At 40.3% G+C, this 22,978-nt stretch overlaps 1 protein-coding gene across 6 annotated transcripts in view; it reads left to right on the top strand.

Annotated features, from left to right (window-relative positions):
- Window positions 1-22,978, top strand: part of PLCB1 (phospholipase C beta 1) — an 849,858-nt gene that overhangs the window by 22,557 nt on the left and 804,323 nt on the right. For all 6 annotated transcript variants that reach the window (XM_025264704.3, XM_025264705.3, XM_044928314.2 and 3 more), the window contains exon 2: window positions 3,871-3,948. In XM_025264704.3, coding sequence (XP_025120489.1) covers window positions 3,871-3,948 — 78 coding nt within the window. The remainder of the gene's footprint in view (window positions 1-3,870; window positions 3,949-22,978) is intronic.

The following is a 22,978-nucleotide window of genomic DNA, read 5'->3' as shown; positions in this document are numbered from 1 at the left end:
GTATTCTTGCCATCTCTTCTTAATATCCTCTGCTTCTGTTAGGTCCATACCATCTCTGTCCTTTATCAAGCCCATCTTTGCATGAAATGTTCCTTTGGTATCTCTGATTTTCTTGAAGAGATCCCTAGTCTTTCCCATTCTGTTGTTTTCCTCTGTTTCTTTGCATTGATCGCTGAAGAAGGCTTTCTTATCTGTTCTTGCTATTCTTTGGAACTCTGCATTCAGATGTTTATATCTTTCCTTTTCTCCTTTGCTTTTTGCTTCTCTTCTTTTCACAGCTATTTGTAAGGCCTCCCCAGACAGCCATTTTGCTTTTTTGCATTTATTTTCTATGGGAATAGTCTTGATCCCAGTCTCCTGTACAATGTCACGAACCTCATTCCATAGTTCATCAGGCACTCTATCAGATCTAGGCTCTTCATTCTATTTCTCACTTCCACTGTATAATCATAAGGGATTTGATTTAGGTCATACCTGAATGGTCTAGTGGTTTTCCCTACTTTTTTCAATTTAAGTCTGAATTTGGCAATAAGGAGTTCATGGTCTGAGCCACAGTCAGTTCCTGGTGGTGTTTTTGCTGACTGTATAGGGCTTCTCCATCTTTGGCTGCAAAGAATATAATCAATCTGATTTCGGTGTTGACCATCTGGTGATGTCCATGTGTAGAGTCTTCTCTTGTGTTGTTGGAAGAGGGTGTTTGTTATGACCAGTGTATTTTCTTGGCAAAACTCTATTAGTCTTTGCCCTGCTTCATTCTGTATTCCAAGGCCAAATTTGCCTGTTACTCCAGGTGTTTCTTGACTTCCTACTTTTGCATTCCAGGCCCTTCAGTCTTAAAAGGGAAGGGCATTTTGACACCTACTGTGACATGGATGAAGCTTGAGCACATTATACTGAATGAAATTGACCAGATACAAAAGGAAAAATACTTGTATGATTCTACTTATGCGTGAGTGTTAGTTTCTTCATCGTGTCCGACTCTCTGCAACCCCATAGACTGTAGCCTACCAGGCTACTTATATGAGTTATCAAAGAGCAGCCTGATCATAGATACAGAAATGGTGATTGTCAGGGCCTGGGGCAAAGAGGGAATGGTGAGTTAGTGTTTATTGAGTGTGGAGTTTGAGTTTGGAAAGGTGAAAAAGTTCTGGGGATGGGTGGTGGTCATGGTTGCATAGCAGTGTGAAAGTACATTAAATACTTTGCTTAATGAACTTAATGACCTTACACTTAAAAATGGTGACTTTTATATATGTATATATAAATATATATATATTTGTGTATATATATATATATTTACCCCAATAAAAAATAATACTGTGATAATCATTTAATATTTTAATAATTCAACTTTTAAAAGTTACTACAATAATATACTACAATAATAATAAATATTTTTATGTGCCAAGAATTGATCCAGGTGCTTTACCCAAATTACCCTATTTCAGTTCAGTTCAGTTGCTCAGTCGTGTCTGACTCTTTGCGACCCCATGAATCACAGCACACCAGGCCTCCCTGTCCATCACCAACCCCCAGAGTTCACTCAAACTCATGTCCATCAAGTCGGTGATGCCATCCAGCCATCTCATCCTCAGTAATCCCCTTCTCCTCCTGCCCCCAATCCCTCCCAGCATCAGAGTCTTTTCCAATGAGTCAACTCTTCGCATGAGGTGGCCAAAGTACTGGAGTTTCAGCTTTAGCATCATTCCTTCCAAAGAACACCCAGGACTGATCTCCTTTATAATGGACTGGTTGGATCTCCTTGCAGTCCCAGGGACTCTCAAGAGTCTTCTCCAACACCACAGTTCAAAAGCATCAATTCTTTGGCGCTCAGCTGTTTTCACAGTCCAACTCTCACATCCATTCATGGCCACTGGAAAAACCATAGCCTTGACTAGACGAACCTTTGTTGGCAAAGTAATGTCTCTGCTTTTGAATATGCTATCTAGGTTAATCATAACTTTCCTTCCAAGGAGTAAGTGTCTTTTAATTTCATGGCTGCAGTCACCATCTGCAGTGATTGTGGAGCCCAGAAAAATAAAGTCTGACACTGTTTCCACTGTTTCCCCATCTATTTGCCATGAAGTGATGGGACCAGATGCCATGATCTTTGTTTTCTGAATTTTGAGCTTTAAGCCAACATTTTCACTCTCCTCTTTCACTTTTATCAAGAGGCTTTTGAATTCCTCTTCACTTTCTACCATAAGGGTGGTGTCATCTGCATATCTGAGGTTATTGATATTTTTCCCGGCAATCTTGAGTCCAGCTTGTGCTTCTTCCAGTCCAGTGTTTCTCATGATGTACTCTGCATATAAGTTAAATAAGCAGGGTGACAATATACAGCCTTAATATGTTCCTTTTCCTATTTGGAACCAGTCTGTTGTTCCATGTTCAGTTCTAACTGTTGCTTCCTGACTTGCATACAGATTTCTCAAGAGGCAGGTCAGGTGGTCTGGTATTCTCATCTCTTGAAGAATTTTCCACAGTTTATTGTGATCCACACAGTCAAAGGCTTTGACATAATCAATAAAGCAGAAATAAATGTTTTTCTGGCTCTCTCTTGCTTTTTCGATGATCCAGCAGATGCTGGCAATTTGATCTCTGGTTCCTCTGCCTTTTCTAAAACCAGCTTGAGCATCTGGAAGTTCATGGTTCACATATTGCTGAAGCCTGGCTTGGAGAATTTTGAACCTTACTTTACTAGCATGTGAGATGAGTGCAATTGTGTGGTAGTTTGAGCATTCTTTGGCATTGCCTTTCTCTGGGATTGGAATGAAATTTAATTCTAACTTAAAACCTCTGAGGGAGGTATGATTATTATCTTATCTTTTCCCCCAGTTTTTGTTGCATACATTGAGGCACAGGGAGGGCACAGGCTGTGATTTGAGCCCAAGGTATTGGCCTGCAGTTATGAGTTGACCTGACTCTTAGAGTAAAGCTTACCATGTGCACAAAGCCTTAGATCCACTCTACCCATCAGGAAGATAACTCTAAATTCCAAAATTATCTCTTCAAGTTCTAAATTTATTACAGATCTTTTTGATCAAGAGGATATGACATACCACAGTTATAATGTGTATGAAAAAGTTGGAATAAACTGGTTATTTATATCTCTTTAAAAAAAATGCAATCCCTGCAAAGACCTCAGTGTTTCAGTATAAAAATCCATATCCAGTGACATGTGTTTTTTTGTGCAGATGGTATGCCTCTGTGAAAATTGCGGAAAGAAAAGAACACGTATTTTAGAAATGCTAAATATTGTAATTACAATGCAGGCAGTTTTTGCTTTGTAATACGCATGTTTTAAACTCAAAAGACTGTCTATGATGTTTTTTTATTGTGTGAAATTTAAATTTGAAACAATTTTGTGTATAGCTTTCTGAAAACGCAGAAGATAGCCTTATTTACTGTTACCTTGGAAATAGCAATACCTAAATGCTGTGTTAACTCTCTTTGGTACAATTAAGATCATTTTATAGAGCAAATGTAGTTTAAAATAATATCCTCAAGCCTGGATTTTAATTAATTTTAATCATATAAAGTATGTAATGTTTAGTGTTATATTTGGAAAACTAAATATAGCTTTTTAATAGAAAACATGCCAATGCCTTTAAAAACGTGCCTCAATGAATAAATACCTGCATCACTGAGCTTTTACTTTTTAAATAGTATTCTAATTATGAGGAGAGCATCTCTAGTTATGTAATTAATAATCCTCTGATGTTAAAGATATCATGTTTAGTTTTTTGAGAGTTTTACTAATATCGATGGCCTTGGAGAAACTCTTAATTACTACCTTGTTAAGTCATCCCAGGTAAGACTTTCTACTGTGGCATATATTGATACACATGTGTTTTCTTACACTTCTAGGACTCCACTATTGTCACTCCGATTATTTTGAGGACTGACCCTCAGGGATTTTTCTTTTACTGGACAGATCAAAACAAGGTAAGAAGTGAGATATGTCTCTTTTACATTTTCCAGTGAGTTGTTGATTTGCAAAGTATTCAGGTTTCTATTTGTTTCATGGATGACTCTTTGTAATTTATTTAAAGATTCTACTTAAAAAGAATGCCTAAAATGGAAATGTCTGGAGAGTTTCCAAGGACTGTAGCCTGAAGTATTAGATGTGCTAAATCCTAGAACATTTGGCACTTTTCAGGACAAGAGCATGGAACCGTGAATTGCATTTGTTGTAGAGGGAAGTTAGTGGGTGTTACTGCTGTAAGTCTCCCCCAGCTCTGTCCATAGGGAATGAAGAAAAGGATGAGAGCGCCTGCGGCCCGTGACTGTGACTGTGACCTTCCCTTTCGCTTCCTCTGCGCTTTGTTGCTTAGGCAGCCTCCCAGCCTCGTCAGGAATTTGGCTTTGATAATTGGTTCACATTAGAAAATCAGGAATAAAAGTCTTCCCATTTTGGGGAATTTTTTCCTGTTTTAGCTTTCTGTCCGCCATATCATAAATTTAGACTCTCATTTATTATGGAACCAATTGAGCTGATTCCATATTGAATTATTAAAAAGTAGAATGTCTGCAGATCATAAAATTTATTTGGAGTTTAACAGGCAGTTAGACCAGACTATTCATAGAAAGTGGTTATTATTTCAATAGACAATGCTGTGGTTCTGCACTTGAACCTCCAAGGCGACTGACCACAGAATATTTTGGTCCTGTAAGTTCTGATATTTGGAAAGATGGGGCAGGTATTATTGAGATTTGCCAAAGTGATACTGAAACGATAAAATATCTGGACCAAATTGTGAGGCACTATTAACCTTTTCACATCCTGGTGTTACGCCTCTTTAGCCAGGGTTGTTGGTTGTCAGCCTAGCTTTCTGCCTGTGGGGGCGACCTGGACTTCATCAGTGAGTAATGGTACAGAGACTGCTCTGTGAGTGGCTCGTCTGGGGTCAGGCTGGAGCCCAGGGGAATTCTTAGGGGGCTGGAAAGTAATATATGGCCCTCAGGGTCAGTCCTGAATGTGTCTCTTTAACATATCTTCCAAAGGACAGATTTTGCCTTTGTTGTCCTGGAGTTGCTTTCTGAATACGGGTGCCCTATAGTCACCTCTGGCGATAGACGTGGGGCCACAGACATAGACCCCAAGCTAATGTCAAAAACCGCGTTTGAGTAAGATTTCATACTGACTGTTCATGTTTATTACTGGGTGTGTTAATCACTTTGGCTTTGACATTCTGTTTGGTTTCCTGCTGTTATGTATAAAACAATGGCTTGAAAGGGTTCTTTTTCTTTTTTTTTTTTCCTCCTAAAGGCTATTTTTAGAACTGTTGAAGCTATATTCATGAAAGATATATTTATAATGCCTAGAGCATTTTTAAAGTTGGGTATTTGTACAAGAGACTGGACTGTCAGTTTGATTTTTCAGCTTGTAAATCAAGCTTCTACAAAAGCAGCAGAAGATATTTTGGGGATTTTAAATAATTCATAGCAACTCAGTTAAGCTCCCCTTTAAAACCAATCATAAATATTTCTTTGCTTGAGAAAGAGAAAGTGTTTAGAACCAGAGGCTCTTTGATGTACATCTCTTGTTCCATGAACCCAGTATTTTGACTAATGCTTATTTTCAAATGTAGGAAAAAAACTCAGTTTTTGAATACAGACCATTTTCTCTTGGTTGTAATGCAGTTTATGACCAGATGAAACAGATGTTGTGGTAGCAATACTTCTGTCTTTTTATTACTTTTCTTTTCATGATCATCAATCTTTCAGTTCTAGCCAAGAGATGGTAGTTTCATTTTTCACTTTCTAAGTCAACCATCAGTCATATATCAGAGTTTGGAGGTTTGTTTTTTTTAATGATCATATATTAATATCTAAAAGATGAGGTAATTTAAGAAAAAATGAAACTTTACATGATTCCAAGTTTGTAGTCTTCTGGCTTTAAGCCCAGTTCTAGAGCCAGAGAGAGTGATGAGTCCACTTCTAGGAGATGGACCCCTGTGAGTGATGTATTAGCAGCTTAAATGCATGTGAGCAGAGATGGTGCTCACAGGTGAGCAGTGGCAAGCAAGCTTGAAGTCCATGTTTTTGCATAACATTATTTGAAGGGATGGGTTGAATGTTGCAATCATGATATTGCTTAGAGGCCCACTTTCTTTAAAATATTTTAATTGACAGTTAGTCTTCGTGATGTGAATCTATCACATGTACTACAGAGTTTACATCTCGGAGAAAAAATATGATACTTTTTAAAGTTTATCCCCCGATTCCCTCCTCACTTCTGCTTGAAAGCTTGCATTGGTATCTGTGTGATTCACCTCTTCTCCCTGGAGCTTCTTCTTTCGTCTTTGTCCGTGTTTCTCCTTGGTCCATGAAGCCTGTACCAAAGTCCTTTGTTTTTTAAAAATTTTATTTATTTTTAGTTGGAGGATAATTGTTTTACAATGTTGTATTGGTTTCTGCTGCACAACAAACATTGATTTCTGCTGACTCACCTTTCCATATACATAGACCCCTCCCTCTGGAGCCCCCTCCCACCTCCCCCATCCCCCTGTCTAAGTTATCACCGAGCACCAGCTGAGCTCCCTGTTTTATGAAGCTCTTTGATTAGTGATCAGTTGAAGCCTAGTCTGCTCAGAGGTGAGCTGAGTGGCTTAAGAAGTAAAGAATATTGTTACAGGATTTTCTTTTTATAGCCCTGGAGGAGAATCCTCACATTTGATGGGTTCTTATCCAGATCCTCTCTCCTGTCCTGACCACACTGTACCATGGACCACTGATTTGAAGCCACTGATTTTGCTGTCTGTGAACCTTGACACGTGTCCTGTAACCCAGCCTTTGATTTGCCACCATAGAATTGGTAGGTGGCAAAGAAGATTGATAACCCAGATAACAGATTGAAGAACGTAAAAAACCAGAGCTGGCTTTTAGGTAGCAGAAATGTGCTTCTAATAACTTTAGGTAGCAGAAATGTGCTTCTGATGAAACATTGAAGGCATGTTTGGGGGTTGGTGGGGAGCAGATAAACATGAACATCATCTTAAGGGAAATGTTCATACTTGGTACCAGCTCTGGGCTTATTCTAATCATTCTTTCCCTTTTAATGTTGGCTCTGTAAATTTTACTGACTGTAATTAGCAGAAACGAGATTCTGAATATGACTGTCTTAAGCATGGGTGTTTTCTTATGTCAGTGCGTGTCATGTGAAGAGGATCAGTTTATTTGTGATCATGAGTGAGAAGGGCCTCTTGTACAGGCTGAGTATGGAAGAGGTTTCCTGAATTAAATTATGACTTTTCTTTGGAGCTATGCCATGTCAGGACCAGAAACCAAGGTAGGAAGCGTTATCCATGAAAAATGTGTGAACTATAAGAAGAATCTGTATGGGAGCCAAAGAAGAAAAGGGGGGTCCATGTAAAAGGTGAACCCAAACATAGTCTGTTAGAATATGAAACAAAGTAGACCTCTGCCTTGCAACCTGAGGCCCTGACCCTGGGCCAAGATTGGTGTAAAAATAAAACTAGTCACTACCAGTTCAGATACAAGAAGTTCAGTATAGTTTAGTAAACTCTTCCTTGTATCCCTAAAACAGGAACTTGGGGAAGGGGAAAGAGGATCACATAATGAAATTAAAAAGGAAGAGGAGGAGAGATACACGTTTTAAAGGAAGCATTCCTACTACTTGATCTTTTTCTGTTACAGATATTTATTTTTCTTTTTGTTTCTGACCTGCAAATATTAATAGGTTCTTTTTGTAAGAGAGTAAAGCACTGTTGATGTCCTTGACTCCTCCCCACCTTTGACCACAATCCTGGCCTTGTCCAAAGTCAACTACTGGTGGGACTTGCCTGATGGTCCAGTGGATAAGACTCTGCAGAGGACCTGGGTTTGATCCCTGAATAGGCAACTAAAATCCCACCAACTGTGCAGTGCAGTGTGAAGTCAACTGCTGGGAACAACTTCATGGTATATTTCCAGGTCTCTCTTTAATGAATTTGTGTGTGTATTAACTATGGAAATATTTTGTTTTGTTTATATCCATCTGTATCCTAAATAACATCATTCTATTTTTACTTTTCCACACACTTGATTTTCACTTTACAGTATGTCTTACAGAACTTTCCATGTAAGTACATGTGTATCCACTTTATTTTTCTTATACCTCTATAATATCCCATGGAATGGCTGTGTGTTTAGTCACTCAGTTATGTCCAACTTTCTGCAACCCCATAGATTGTAGCACACCAGGCTCCTCTGTCCAGGGAATGTTCCAGACAACAGTACTGGAGTGGGTTGCCATTCCCTACTCCAGGGGATATTCCTGACCCAAGTATTGAACCTTGGTATCTTGCGTCTCCTGCATTGACAGGTGGATTCTTGGCCACCGTGTCACCTGAGAGGCCCAGGGAATGGATGACCAAATTTTATTTAACAATAAAATATTCTCATTGGTGGACTCTTGGTATTTGTTTCTAGTTTGGGGCTACACGAAAACAATCTTGTACTTTGGAGTAATACTTCGTCTTATGTATCTCTCTCTGAGTATATGGGTCAGGCATCCCTGAGGTAAATTTTGAGAAGTACAGTTGCTGATTGAAGGCTATATATATCCTAAATTTTAGTTAATGATTGTGTCATTTTATAGCTTTGCCAGTCTTGTGTGAGAGGAACTGTTTCCTCAATTCCCACCAACACTATTAAGAAACATTTTAATTTTTGTCAATTTGATGCAACCATTGTATCTCTGCTCTAATTTGCTGTTGCCTGATTTGCTGCTGAGCCTGATTTGCTACTGTGTACATTTTCCAGCATTATGGGCAATTTCTGTTTCCTCTTACATCAATAACCTGCTTAAATTCTTTGCCTTGTGTTGAGAGTTGTCCATTTATTCTGGATGTTAATCCTTTAGCTGTTAGGGATATTTCAAACGCTTTCTTCCTGTCTGTGGCTTGGCTTATCTTTGAATTTCTTAACTTTTATACATGACAAAAGATGACTTGACATTTTCAAATTTGATATATTCACATTCCAACTTTTTTTTTTTGCTTTCTGCTTTATTTAAGATTTTTCTTATTCATTATACTCTTACCCATCATTTTTATTAGTTCAGACTTTTAATTCATGTAAAATTGTCTTAGTCCATTTGGGCCACTGTAACAAAACACCGTAGAATGGGTAGTTCATAAATGACATATTTCTTACAGTTCAGGAGGCTTGAAGTCCAAGACCAGGGTATCAGCATGGCCCAGAGAGACCCCTCTTCTGTGCTGCAGATTTCTTGTGTCCTCATATGGTGGAAAGGGCTAAGGGTCTCTGGGTTGGTGCTTAATCGCTCAGTCGTGTCCAACTCTTCGCAGCCCCATGGAGTGTAGCCTGCCAGGCTCCTGTGTCCATGGGATTTCCCAGGCAAGAATACTGGTGTGGGCTGCTATTTCTTCCTCCAGGGGATCTTCCCGACCCAGGGGTTGAACCCGAGTCTCCTGCATTGCAGGTGGATTCTTTACCACTGAGCCACCAGGGAAGTCTGAGAATCTCTCTGGAGCTTCTTTTATAAGGGTACTAATCCCATCAAGGAGGACTCTGCCCTCAGGACCTAATCACCTGCCAAAGGCCCAATCTCCTAATACCATCCTTGGGTATTAGGTGTTCAACATAAGGATTTGGCATGGAGTGTGGGGACATAAACATTCAGACCATAGCAATGATATCATGTATTTTGAGGACTGATGATCTCAGAAATCTAATTTCTTCAAATGATTAGTCCTGTCTTTGGGTGGTCCCTGTTTTTTCTGGTTGGAACTGGCCCTGGTATCACTATCTGGCATGTAATTTTCTTTTGGCTGGGGTGTGGAGGGTATGGGAAGTGTGCACTATGATGGCAGATTGTCCTGATTAGGTGTTCCCTCTTCACTCCCAGTGCTGACACCTCCACCACCTGGTTTGGGTGGTCCAGATCTATTCCTGTTTTAATGCCTGTGAGTTTCTGGGGTGTCACCTCCTACTTGGTTTTTATTCCATTTATCTTCTGCCTTTCATGCTTTCTGATTCAAGAAGTACAACACCTTCTGTTTACCCATGATCCTAGATTATAGACATACGTTTACACCTGTGTATTCAGTCATTTCTAGGGAACAGGACATGGGAGGACTCCACCATCTGTTCCATCTGTTGTCTTGTTCTGGCCTATTATTTTGCATGAGACAGTCATTGGGGATCCTTGCAAAGTGGTAAGTTTCTGTTAATTAAAACTATAGACTGCCTTCTCTTATAGTAACCTTATATTTCTATACTGAGTTCAAATGCAAAGTTCAGAAATTACATATTCCATGGTGATATTTTTCAGCAAAGAAGTCAAGAGTTTGTAAATATTTAAACTGTTGTATCATAAACCTCTATAAAAAAAGCTAGTAATATTGTGTTAAAAAATAGTCTGGGCTCCATAAAGAACCACCAGGCACCACAGATTTTATTAATCATTGTTTATCAACAGCACTTCTTCTTTCACACACACTTCTCTAGAATATACCAGAAACATCAATTTTGAACTTTCTTGTCTATGGTAATTGGGGTAGGACACTTAGCTGTCCATTGAGTACAACAGTGTGATTATAAATTAAAATATCAGCTCTACACACTTTTATTTGGTAGCTTCCACCGAACCCTGAAACAACAGCTGATTTATCTCAGAAAACAATGCAGAGCATGTGCGTATCACTGCTGGAAGGCTGGTATCTTTGCTAGGCCTGTAGCAGGACGCCAGTCATTGCCAATAAGCAGCAGCATCTATGGATTAAGTCCTTTCCTTCACCTTCACCAGGTTTCCTTCACATAAATAAATTAATAGAAGCAACACAGTCCCAAATCTAAACCCAAGTCCTTACTTCTCCTGTGGCTTGAGAGTTAGATCCCAGTGGCATTTGCATTCCTTTGCTTTTTTTGACCTCTGGAGCTCATGACACTGCCTGGGAGCTGACACCCATACAAGAGACAACTGTACACATGGATGTCACCAGACGGTCAATACCGAAATCAGATTGATTATATTTGCAGCTCAAGATGGAGAAGCTCTATATAGTCAGCAAAAACAAGACCGGGAGCTGACTGTGGCTCAGATCGTGAAGTCCTTATTGCCAAATTCAGACTTAAGTTGAAGAAAGCAGGGAAAACCACTAGACCATTCAGGTATGACCTAAATCAAATCCCTTACAATGATACAGTGGAAGTGACAAATAGATTCAAGGAATTGGATTTGGTAGACAGAGTGCCTGAAGAACTGTGGACGGAGGTTCATGATGTTGCACAGAAGGCAGTGATCAAGAATACCCCCAAGAAAAAGAAATGCAAAAAGGCAAAATGGTTGTCTGAGGAGGCCTTACAAATAGCTGAGAAAAGAAAAGCCAAAGGCAAAGGAAAGATATACCCATTTGAATGCAGAGTTGCAAGGAATAGCAAGGACAGGTAAGAAAGCCTTCCTCAGTGATCAGTGCTAAGAAATAGAGGAAAACAATAGAATGGGAAAGACTAGAGATCTCTTCAAGAAAATTAGAGATACCAAGGGAACATTTCATACAAAGATGGGCTCAAAAAAGGACAGAAATGGTATGGACCTGACAGAAGCAGAAGATATTAAGAAGAGATGGCAAGAATACACAGAAGAACTGTACAAAAAATATCTTCATGACCCTGATAACTGCAATGGTGTGATCACTTGGCTAGAACCAGACATCCTGGAATATCAAGTCAAGTGGGACTTAGGAAGCATCACTACGAACAAAGCTAGTGGAGGTGATGGAATTCCAGCTGAGCTATTTCAAATCTTAAAATATGATGCTGTGAAAGTGCTGCAGTCAATATGCCAGCACACTTGGAAAACTCAGCAGTGGCCACAGGACTGGAAAAGGTCAGTTTTCATTCCAATCCCAAAGAAAGGCAATGCCAAAGAATGTTCAAACTAATTCACAATTGCACTCATCTCACAAGCTAGCAAAATAACGCTCAAAATTTTGAACATTCTTTGGCATTGTTTTTCTGGACCTATCTTGCTTTTTCTATGATCCAACAGATGTTGGCAATTTGATCTCTGGTTCAAAAAGCAAGAGAGTTCCAGAAAAGCATCTACTTCTGCTTTATTGATTACACCAAAGCCTTTGACTCTGTGAATCACAACAAACTGTGGGAAATTCTTCAAGAGATGGGAATACCAGACCACCTTACCTGCCTCCTGAGAAATCTGTATGCAGGTCAAGAAGCAACAGTTAGAACCGAACATGGAACAATGGACTGGTTCCAAATCAGGAAAGGAGTACTTCAAGGCTGTATATTGTCACCATGCTTCTTTAACTTATATGCAGAGTACATTATGCAAAACGCCAGGCCGATTGAAGCACAAGCTGGAATCAAGATTGCCAGGAGAGATGTCAATGACCTCAGATATGCAGATGACACCACCATTGTGGCAGAAAGTGAAGAGGAACCAAAGAACCTCTTGATGAAAGTAAAAGAGGAGAGTGAAAAACCTGACTTAAAACTCAATGTTCAAAAAACAAAGATCATGGCATCCAGTCCCATTACTTCATGGCAAATAGATGGGGAAACATGGATACAGTGACAAGCTTTATTTTCTCGGGCTCCAAAATCACTACATATGGTGGCTGCAGCCATGAAATTAAAAGACACTTGCTCCTTGGAAAAATAGCTATGACCAAACTAGACAGCATACTAAAAAACAGAGATATTACTTTGCTTACAAAGGTCTGTCTAGTCAAAGCTATAGTTTTTCCAGTAGTCATGTATGGATGTGAGAGCTGGATCATAAAGAAAGCTGAGTGCCGAAGAAATGATGTTTTTGCACTGTGGTGTTGGAGATGATTCTTGAGTGTCCCTGCAACTACACAGAGTTCAAACCAGTCCATCCTAGAGGAAATCAGTCCTGAATATTCATTGGAAGGACTGATGCTGAAACTCCAATACTTTCACCACCTGATGTGAAGAGTCACCTCATTAGAAAAGACCCTGATGCTGGGAAAGATTGAAGGCAGGAGGAGAAGGAGATGACAGAGGATGAGATGGTTGGATGGCATTACCTACTCGATGGACATGAGTTTGAGCAAGGTCTGGGATTTGGTGATGGACAGGGAGGCCTGGCATGCTGCAGTCCATGGTTTGCAACTGAGTGACTGAACTAACTAACACCCACCTGAGCAAACAAGTTTGATGGGCAGATACCATAAACTTCTGGGTGGCATAACCTGAAGGTGCAAGCTTTCTGTTTTATCCTCATGCACTCCAGGGGCAATAGACCCCTTTACCCTCAGAGGTAACTGGCTTGAGAACACACCCTTCATGGACTTCCTTCCTTTTCTGTCTCTATTCCACATGTGTCCTGGAGACACCTCTAAAATAAACTCATTTTAGTAGAATCCTAGTTTAGGAACTACCTAACATGGATTCTTAATGTCTAACAACTTAATGGAGATGCCCCATAATTAAGGGAGTTAGAAGGATTTCTTACTAAGAGGCACCGTAACTGGAACCTGTTAGGTAAATACTTTGTTTTAAGCCAGGGAGATTTTTTAGTTGAGTCTTCATATGGGAGGCCAGAACTTGAAGTCTGACTGATGTGGATTGGAGATCTAATTCTAGCTCATGTCCAGTGAGTCATATATAATGAACCTCTTCAACCATCTGAGCCTCCATTTCCTCATCTGTAAGTGAAGTCACTCAGTCGTGTTCGACTCTTTGCGACCCCATGGACTGTAGCCTATCAGGTTCCTCCATCCATGGGATTTTCTGGGCAAGAGTGCTGGAATGGATTGCCATTTCCTTCTCCAGGGGATCTTCCTGATCCAGTAATCAAACCCAGGTCTCCTGCATTGCAGGCAGATGCTTTACCGTCTGAGCCACCAGGGAAGCTGTAAGACTGAGTGTTAACTTTCTCAGAGTTGCTGTTAAATATGATACACGAAGCGTGTAGCACAATGCTTTGTTGTTTAGTTGCTCAGTTTGTGTCTGACTGTTTGTGACCCCATGGACTGTAGCCTACCAGGCTCCTCTGTCCAAGAACAATGTATACCGCTTTGTAGACTCAGTCTTTGTGGTGGCTTTTTTAAGACTTAATTTTTAAATTAAATCAAAATTTGAATATAAGTTTTCCTGAAGTATGGTTGACAAATAAACTTGTAAGATATTTAAAGTATGCATCGTGGTGATTTAAAAAAAATAAAAATAAAGAAATTAATATATGTATCCATTGTGAAAGAGTTCCCTGCATCTAGTTAATTAGCACATCCATCACCTACCTCACTTATTTTCTTCTTTTTTTGTATGAGAACATGTAGGTTCTATTTTCTGCAAATTTAATTCATATAATACAGTATTATCAACTATATTCACCATATTACACATTAGATTCTCAGCCCTTATTCATTTTGTAGTTGAAAATTCATAGCCTTTTACCAACCTCTTCCTAGTTCCCCTGGCTTCCCAGGTGGTCAGTGGTAAAGAATCTGACTGCCAAACAGGAAAACATGGATTCGTTCTGTATCAGGAAGGTCTCCTAGAAAAGGAAATGGCAACCCACTCCTATGTTCTTTCCTGGGAAATCCCGTGGACAGAGGAGCCTGGCAGGCTGCAGTCCGTGGGGTTCCAGTCGGACATGGCTCAGTGTCTGAACCACCATCCCCCTGGCCCCACTGTGCCCCAGCCCCAGCACCCACATTTCTACTCTCTGTTCCTGTGAGTCTGACACCTCCGCACCTTTGAAGGTTTCACATATATGTGATGCCATGTCATATTCATCTCTCTCTATTTGGCTTTATTTCACTTGACATAATGTCCTCAAGGTCCATTGTAGTAGTTTCTATTATTGGTATATAATTAACAGTCTCTGACTAAACAGTTAGTTCCTAACTAATTTTTAGGGACTACAAACATTCTGTTTTGAAAGCCAAGTGACTGTCTGTTTACATATATTTAAAAATATTTTTTCTTCTTGAAGGCAATAGTGATTGTTTCCTCTTTAGACTCGGTTGTGGTCTTTGATCTAAAGCATTGAGCCTTAGGTCTGTTTGAGCAAACAAGATGTTTATATATTTCATAACATTTCAGGAGCAGAACTACAGAAGGCAAAAGAAGGGATTTATCATTGTGAAGACTTTCCCGCTGAGGGTAATCCACTAATAAATACTGCATCATAGGTGAAAGGTTTTTGACCCTCAGGAATTGGAAGCATCTTGTGGAATGAACTTAAAGATGATTTAAAAGTCCTGGGTAGGAGAAATGCTATTATTCACAAGCAGACTTGGCTTCCACCATGGTTGTCTGTATCTTTTTTCCTAAGATAATCACTTTGGGATTTTCATTGCTGTATTGGCACCAGGCAGCTCCTCGTTCTCCATTCCAATAAGATCCTGAGAGAGTAAGCTTGCAGTTATTTGTGAGTATAATTTAGATAGTGGTCTGTTGGATTACTGAGGAGCAAGCCACTTTTCATCAATTTTGCTTCCAGATTAAGCTTTACTTATTTCCAACCTTTCTTTCACTGCCACAAGTCCCAGAGTTTTTGCCTCAATGAGTTCGAGCTAGTGTAGGACAGCCAGGTGTTATGATTGCTTAGCCTATGTAGATGCAACAGAAGAACATGTTGTTAGAATGGAAGCCTTTACCGGGTTGTGATTCATGGTCTTTTGGTAAATGTATTTTGAAATCAAGCTGATTATTATGAAATGGCATCATTGTACTTTCTTTAGAATCGTTTTTAGGGTGTTAGTGAATTAATCTGATTTTCGTGTCTCTATCACAGCACTTCATCAGGCCGATAACAACAGCAGTGCTCATTTGAATATGTTGTAACCAGAGTTTAGAAATATATAGCACCCTGGCTTTAATTCAAACTTCATCACCCCTAAAATAATTTAATTACAAAATTTTGCCTCAGTTTTATGTGTTGCTTATATTTAGCTCTTCCTAGTCTTGTAGTAACAATTAAATTGGATGCTTTCCATGCTATGAAGTTATTATGATGGGTTATTTGTACCTTTTGATAAAAATTAGTTTGAGACACCAGATTAAAGGAATGGATAGAGGAAATACATCTGTATTGTTCATAATTCTATTCCTTGTTATGTGGAAAACCCATTTGCCCTTATTGTGAACAGAATTCCCAGACACTTGGTACTGACCCACTGTCATGCTTCTTTGCTTGAATTATAGATGTTGTAGATAGAGTGAGCATGTTTGGTTGTCCTCTAGTTCATTTTCTTGCAAATGCAGAATTGTTTGAGTCTACTGATGGGGTTCTTGTCAAACTCTTTCCATATTTAATCAGCATGGCAAGCCTCTTTTTTCCATCTGGTAAAATAAATAGAGGTGGAAAATTGTTATACTTAAATTGTCATTTAAGTATTTACCCAAAATAGACCAAAATAAAAATTTTCCATTTTTCACATTTTATCTTTACTTTGTTTAAATTATTTTAAAAGGTTAAACAACCTGATTATTAGGAACTTGGTATCACTTTTCATACGCACTAGTTCACTTTGCACACACCTTTTATCTATTGTTATTATTACTGTTATCATCATCACCAATCATAGCAAGCACATATATGGAGTTTTCTGCACCCCAGTCACTGCTGTGGTGTATGTGTGCATGTGCATGCCGGTGTGTGTGTGTGTGCACGCACATACACATTCAGTCGTTTCCACGAACCTGTGAGGCCAGGCCTCTTCTCACTCCCGCTTCCAGGTGAGGACATTGACATGTACATGAGTGCTGACCCTCATTACACAGCTCATGAATAGAGATGGGAATAGAATCCAGGTAGCCTGGCTGTGTGTCCTGACCCTTAACTTCTTGCTTTTTAAAGATCTTGTTTAATGTGTAAAGTTGTTTTTCTCAGATTTTTTTCCCCCTTAGATCTGTCTTAAAAGAAATCTCAGTAGGCATATTGCATGTGCAAGGAAAAGGCAAACATTGTGAAGTGGTTCTCAATTTGGGCTGCACAGGGAAACATTAAAATCACTGGGGGAGCTTCAAAAATTGTTGCTGCCTGGGTCCCATCCCCAGAGAATCTGATTTAATTGCTCTGGGGTGCGGTCAGGACCTTGGATTTTTTTTTTTTTAAACGCTCCTTGTTTGATTCTAACGTGCAGCCAAGGTGAACACTGATAGGAAGCAAACTGACATTGTAAATCAATTCAGTGAAGTTCCTGAGGGGTTGTGCTCACTCTGCCTTTCCTTCTGTGGCCTCATTTCTATCAAAAATCAGACTCAGCTTAAGCACCCAGAGGCCCTACAAGACTCTGAATTATTTAGCTACAATTGAATAATATTCCCTATACTGTGCTTAGGAAGGCAGGAAATTACTAACATTTTTTAGAAGGAGTCTTAGTATCCAAGATTGAATCAAAAGATACTTTTGTTATATTCAGTTGATTAAAATTCATTTAATTTTCCATTCCCTGGATGTTCTAAGTACTAGGTATTCGTTTTATTTTTGCTGAACATGTCATCAGCATTCATGTCTGTTTATTAACCTTTATGTTTTTCTAGATCTTCTGTTAAACCAAGTTGCTATTTGAACATATTTAATTAAACTAGTTATACTTTTGAATGAGCAAATGTGGTTTCAAAAATGATTTTATATGATTATATTATATCTTAAACTTGTTTTATGGATACAAAGCAGATATCATCTTGGTAAATTATGACATCATGTCATTTTTTATTAATTTGTAGAAATTATTTCTTTATTGACACATTAGCCCAGCAGGGAAACCAGAGACAATGAGGTCGTATGCAGGGGTGATAGGAAGCTGTGATGTAATCAGTTCTAAATAATATATTTAAGTGGTAAAAATCCATATTTCTCCCATAAGAATATTTGGTTTTTACTTTAGTCTTCAATATGCATTGTTATGAGAAAGATTTTGCATGAGATTTCTCTTTAGTGTTGTGCATGGTGAACAATGCACCTGGTGAAGTGAATGCCTCAATGAAAAGTTTTATGGGGCAGAACCAGTTGCTATACTAAGAAGCTAAGTGTTGTACTAATATACATAATGGATTCTATTTTTAGATGAACATATGTTCCTATAGCCTGGCTTCCTTACGCAAGAGGCCAGCAGTTTCAGCCCCACATTGTGAATATTGAGACTTAGATGATCAGAGGAGATGGGACTTTAGGTTGTGAAATTTTCATCTATTTTAGGCCTAACATATTTCATGACTGGGGGAAAAATTAAAAACAAAATAGATTAACATATAAACCCTACTATATATAAAACAGATAACCAACCAAGACCTACTGTATAGCACAGGGAGCTATATTCAATATTCTCTAAAACCTATAAAGAAGAAGAATCTGTAAAAATATATATGTATAACTTAATCACTTTGCTGTACACCTGAAACTAACACAACATTGTAAATCAACTATACTTCAATAAACAAAACAAAAATCTAAACAAAGTTCTAAAACAGTTTCAGCTTTTTGGTGTTTGTAGGGTGAGTTCTTCCAGAAGTTGACCTCAAAACAAAGATTCAAGTAGTTTATTTGGAAGGTAAGCTCCCGAAGCATGGACCGAGCAGTGGGGAAGTGAGACAGGCAAAGGAAGGCAGCGATAGAGGGTGAATTACCAGATACCCATTAACAGTCTGGGCAACTAAATCTCCATCCCACTGGGACCTCTGGGCATGGAGCACACCCCAGAATTATCTCGATTGAGGTAAGAGAGCTTGATATCTACCACCAGTTCCCGTGTCTCTCTGTTTGAAGACAGCTTTGCCCAGGGCTGTTCTGTCCGCAGCACCTCTGCCAGCTCTTCTCTGTGGCCAAGGAGCCTTCAGACTTGTGTCCCCAGACTTCGAGAAAGTTCTCAGACAAAGTTGCCTTTGGAAGCTGTCAGTGGGCATGCATGGATATACATGGCCACCAGCAGCAGTAACTACTCTGAAGGCTTTGATTTTAAGTGAGACTTAAAAAATCTCTACCACGGGTGCAGACAATTCATGGACAGATAGATCCTGCTTTGTTTGCATAACATATTAAAATGTAAAAGCCAGCATTAAAAAATCTGAGAGTTCATATGCAAATCTGAATTTCTCAGAAAATCAGAAGGCTTGGCAACGTTGGTCACCATACCACCACGGCCACATGTGGCTACCTGCATCAGACAGGGCCTGTCGGATCCGGCCTCTTTCATTTCGGCTTTTGAGTGTACAATATCAGGTGTCTGTGGCAATATCCTTTACTGGAAGCTTCAATAAGCTAATGATTATGAAGGCTCCTGTGGAATGCAGTCAGTTCTGCTACAGTGGGCTTGTTGGATTGCTGTGGTGTAGAGACTGATTTTACAGTAGAAAATGGCTGAAGGTCAGCAAATCCAGGCCTTACTCATAACTGCCAGAGCAAAGTAATTGATGCCCCAAGCCCATTTCTTCTCTATGAGATATGGATTTGAAGTGTGTGAGCTCTGAGCTCACTCTGAGCTTTAAAAGGTTATTATTCTAAAATGACTTTCACATGGCATTGTGCTGTGTGAGATTTATCAGTAACTCCTTGGCAAAAGATTTCTTGTTGAGTCAAGCCATTAATCTATTGGAAATAAAAATGGTGGGCTATAGGACACCAGGTAGAATGACTTTCCTTTGTGGAATGGGGGTTAATTCCATCACCAGCTCAAGGCAGTGGGCACTGAGTAGCTAAGTCAGCTACACCCACCCATTCCCCACTGTAGATCTGCACTGTCCCATAAAGTGGCATGTTGAGTTTTACACTTGAATTTTAATTAAAATATGAAATGCATTTCCTCAGCCACACTTGGCCACATTCCAAGTGCTCCATAGCCACCTGTGGGCAGGTAAAGTTAAAGAACATTTCCATCACTAACAGAAAGTTCTGTTGGGTGTCACTGCATAGAGACTGGGTCAGGAATAGTCTAGTCAAAGCTAGTGAAAAGTGAAAGTTTCCTTGAATTTATGGGGAAAGACCTTTCTTCTTTTTTGTTGAATCATGTCCTGTAAAGATGTTTTGTGGACATGACTTTCATATTTTGTTCCCTTGGATGAAGACGTTCGGGTGCTTTGGATACCTCTTTGGGAGCCTAACAGGTAGGCTGATCCCACAGAAGACAAACCAGTGAAGGACCAGATCCTCAGCAATGTCATTTGAGACATAAATCAGACCGTCTCAAATCCATGAGCGAGTGAATCTCCTTCATTGTCTAAGCTGGTTTCAGATGGGACATTGTCCCTTTTCAGTCAAGATTGCTAACTGAATCATAGGACATTCATGTATTTGAAGGAAGGCAGGGACTCAGATATTTAGGATCCAGTTGCATCTGGCCCATAAATGTGAAAGAGGAAAGAGAAGACAACACTTCTGCAATCTTCTCTACAATCCCCTGTGCAAGACATCATTGTATGTTGTTTTGTGCATTTTTCTGTGTGGAGCTATAGCTCTCAGGAATGGTTGTAATGCATAATTAGAGAAGAATACATATTGAGAAACAAGGAGAATGTGGAAATTTGTGCAGCAAATGGAACTTTGTATATTAGTCTAATATAGAAATTAGATTTTGTAATTGGTTTCAATTGTACCAGAAGGACTTCTAGGGAAGGAAAGGAGAGCTTATTGGTAAACCACTGTTTTGCACGCATCATGCCTGTGTGCCTTCTGTAGACTGTGTTGTTAATTACTCGGTTGGTTTTCCCCATTTTGCACTGGGAAGCCGAGGCTGTGGCAGGGTGGCTGCCCCAAGAAGGCATCCCACGCTGCCAGCCTAGAACGGGGCCCTTCCTAGGCCCTCCTGGTGTGCCTCGTGATCCCCTTCAGCTTAGCTGTCATCATGCTCTGCTAATTGTGTCTCATTCATTATACTTGCCTAATACATCAGGAGGAGAAGGCAATGGCACCCCACTCCAGGACTCTTGCCTGGAAAATCCCATGGATGGAGGAGCCTGGTGGGCTGCGGTTCATGGGGTCGCTAAGAGTCCGACATGACTGAGTGACTTCCCTTTCACTTTTCAGTTTCATGCATTGGAGAAGGAAATGGCAACCCACTCCAGTGTTCTTGCCTGGAGAATCCCAAGGACAGGGGAGCCTGGTGGGCTGCTGTTTATGGGGTTGCACAGAGTAGGACACGACTGAAGTGACTTAGCAGCAGCAGCAGCAGCAGCAATACATCAGGAAGTCTTTAAATTTAAGTGCTTTATCCAGTACGGTTGGCATGTCTAGTCCACTGCTAGAATACGACAATTGCTCAATCAGGTCTAGCAAGGCCGTTCCACTCACCTAGGATCACAGGGTGCCAGGGGGTGGGAAGCCAAGTCTGTCAGGACCCAAAGCCAGTGGTTTTCCTGACTCTTTCTTGTTTATTAACACCTTGTCCAGCTGCCTCAACCCCAGTAGTTTTTGTGACCAGCTTCCTGGAAGACAGAGGGAGTGTGGCGGCAGGAGGTGGGAGGGGGAGTCTCTCTCTAGCTCCTTCCTGCCGTGAGCCCCAAAACCCACCTTCACCTTCATCTGCTCTCTCCTCCCATTTCCCTCCTCTTTCCCAGGCAGTTCCTACCTCTTTGGTCCTAGACCCTGACTTCTCAAAGATTTTGAACTAATATTTATCCCTTTTATTTCATGTATTATCAATATTCCCTCTTTCACCAGATCCATACAATCAGTCTTAAGCATGACAAGCCTGTCCCACCTCTAAAGAAAGCTTTAGGCACTCTCTTTACCCCAACTGGCTGCTTTTCTTTTTCCTTGTCATTCACATAAGCATCTTTAAAAACTTGCCTGTATTCTCTGCTTACCTTTCACTACCTCCTCTGTCCATAGCAACCTGGATTCTGCACCCATCACTCCAAACTGTTCATTCTAAAGCTACCAGTGACCTTTATGTCAGCATCAGTTCTGTTCAGTTGCTCAGTCGTGTCCAACTCTTTATGACCCCATGAATTGCAGCACGTCAGGCCTCCCTGTCCATCACCAACTCCCGGAGTTCACTCAAACTCATGTCCATCGAGTCGGTGATGCCATCCAGCCATCTCATCCTCTGTCATCCCCTTCTCCTCCTGCCCCCAATCCCTCCCAGCATCAGAGTCTTTTCCAATGAGGTGGCCAAAGTATTGGAGTTTCAGCTTTAGCATCATTCCTTCCAAACAACACCCAGGGCTGATCTCCTTCAGAATGGACTGGTTGGATCTCCTTGCAGTCCAAGGGACTCTCAGGAGTCTTCTCCAACACACCACAACACCACAGTTCAAAAGCATCAATTCTTCGGTGCTCAGCTTTCTTCACAGTCCAACTCTCACATCCATACATGACCATATGGAAAAACCATATGTCAGCATATATTGGCCATTTTTAGCTCTTTGTGCTTGAACTTTTATGAGAATATTATTAGTATTGTTGATTGCCACATTTCTATGAAACATTTGATTTTCTTGACTTCTTTGCTTTCATATATTTTCCTCTACCCCACTCAGTTTTCATGGTTGGCTCTAGGTTGCCATTCTTTTCTACTCCCAGAATCACATCTGTACTTGCAGCTTCATTTACCATCTGGACACAAAGACTTGCAGATTTATGTCACCATCCAATATCTTGTCCCCTTGAAACCCAGAAGACAGCATTTCTAAGGCGGTCAGTGATCTCTCCCTCCCTTCACCCTTGATCTGGTCCTGCTGCCTTACTGAAGGTGCCACCCCCTTAGACCTGCACCATCTGGACCCTGGAGAGCGTCCTCTCCCCCTCCTTCTGCACCTTCCAGTCAAGCTCTTGGCCTCTTGCTTTCTGTGCTGCAGTCACACTAGCCATACTGGTGAGACTGCGCCTTCCCACTTCCTTCCACCTGGAGCCGTCACAGTACTTCCCCTCTGCTTGCAGGGTGTGTTCTTGCTGTTTGCATCACTCCCTGCCTTGTTTGCCACACTCCTCACAGTTGTCACAAAATATTTTGCACAAAGTTATATGGCGTCTAGCACCCCTGTTAGAATGTTGACTCAGTGAGAGAAGTGTCCA

This window comes from Bubalus bubalis, chromosome 14 (genome assembly GCF_019923935.1).
Source record: "Bubalus bubalis isolate 160015118507 breed Murrah chromosome 14, NDDB_SH_1, whole genome shotgun sequence".
NCBI lineage: Eukaryota > Metazoa > Chordata > Mammalia > Artiodactyla > Bovidae > Bubalus > Bubalus bubalis.
Note: the sequence above shows the minus strand (reverse complement) of the source record. Positions and strands in the feature narration are given on the sequence as shown.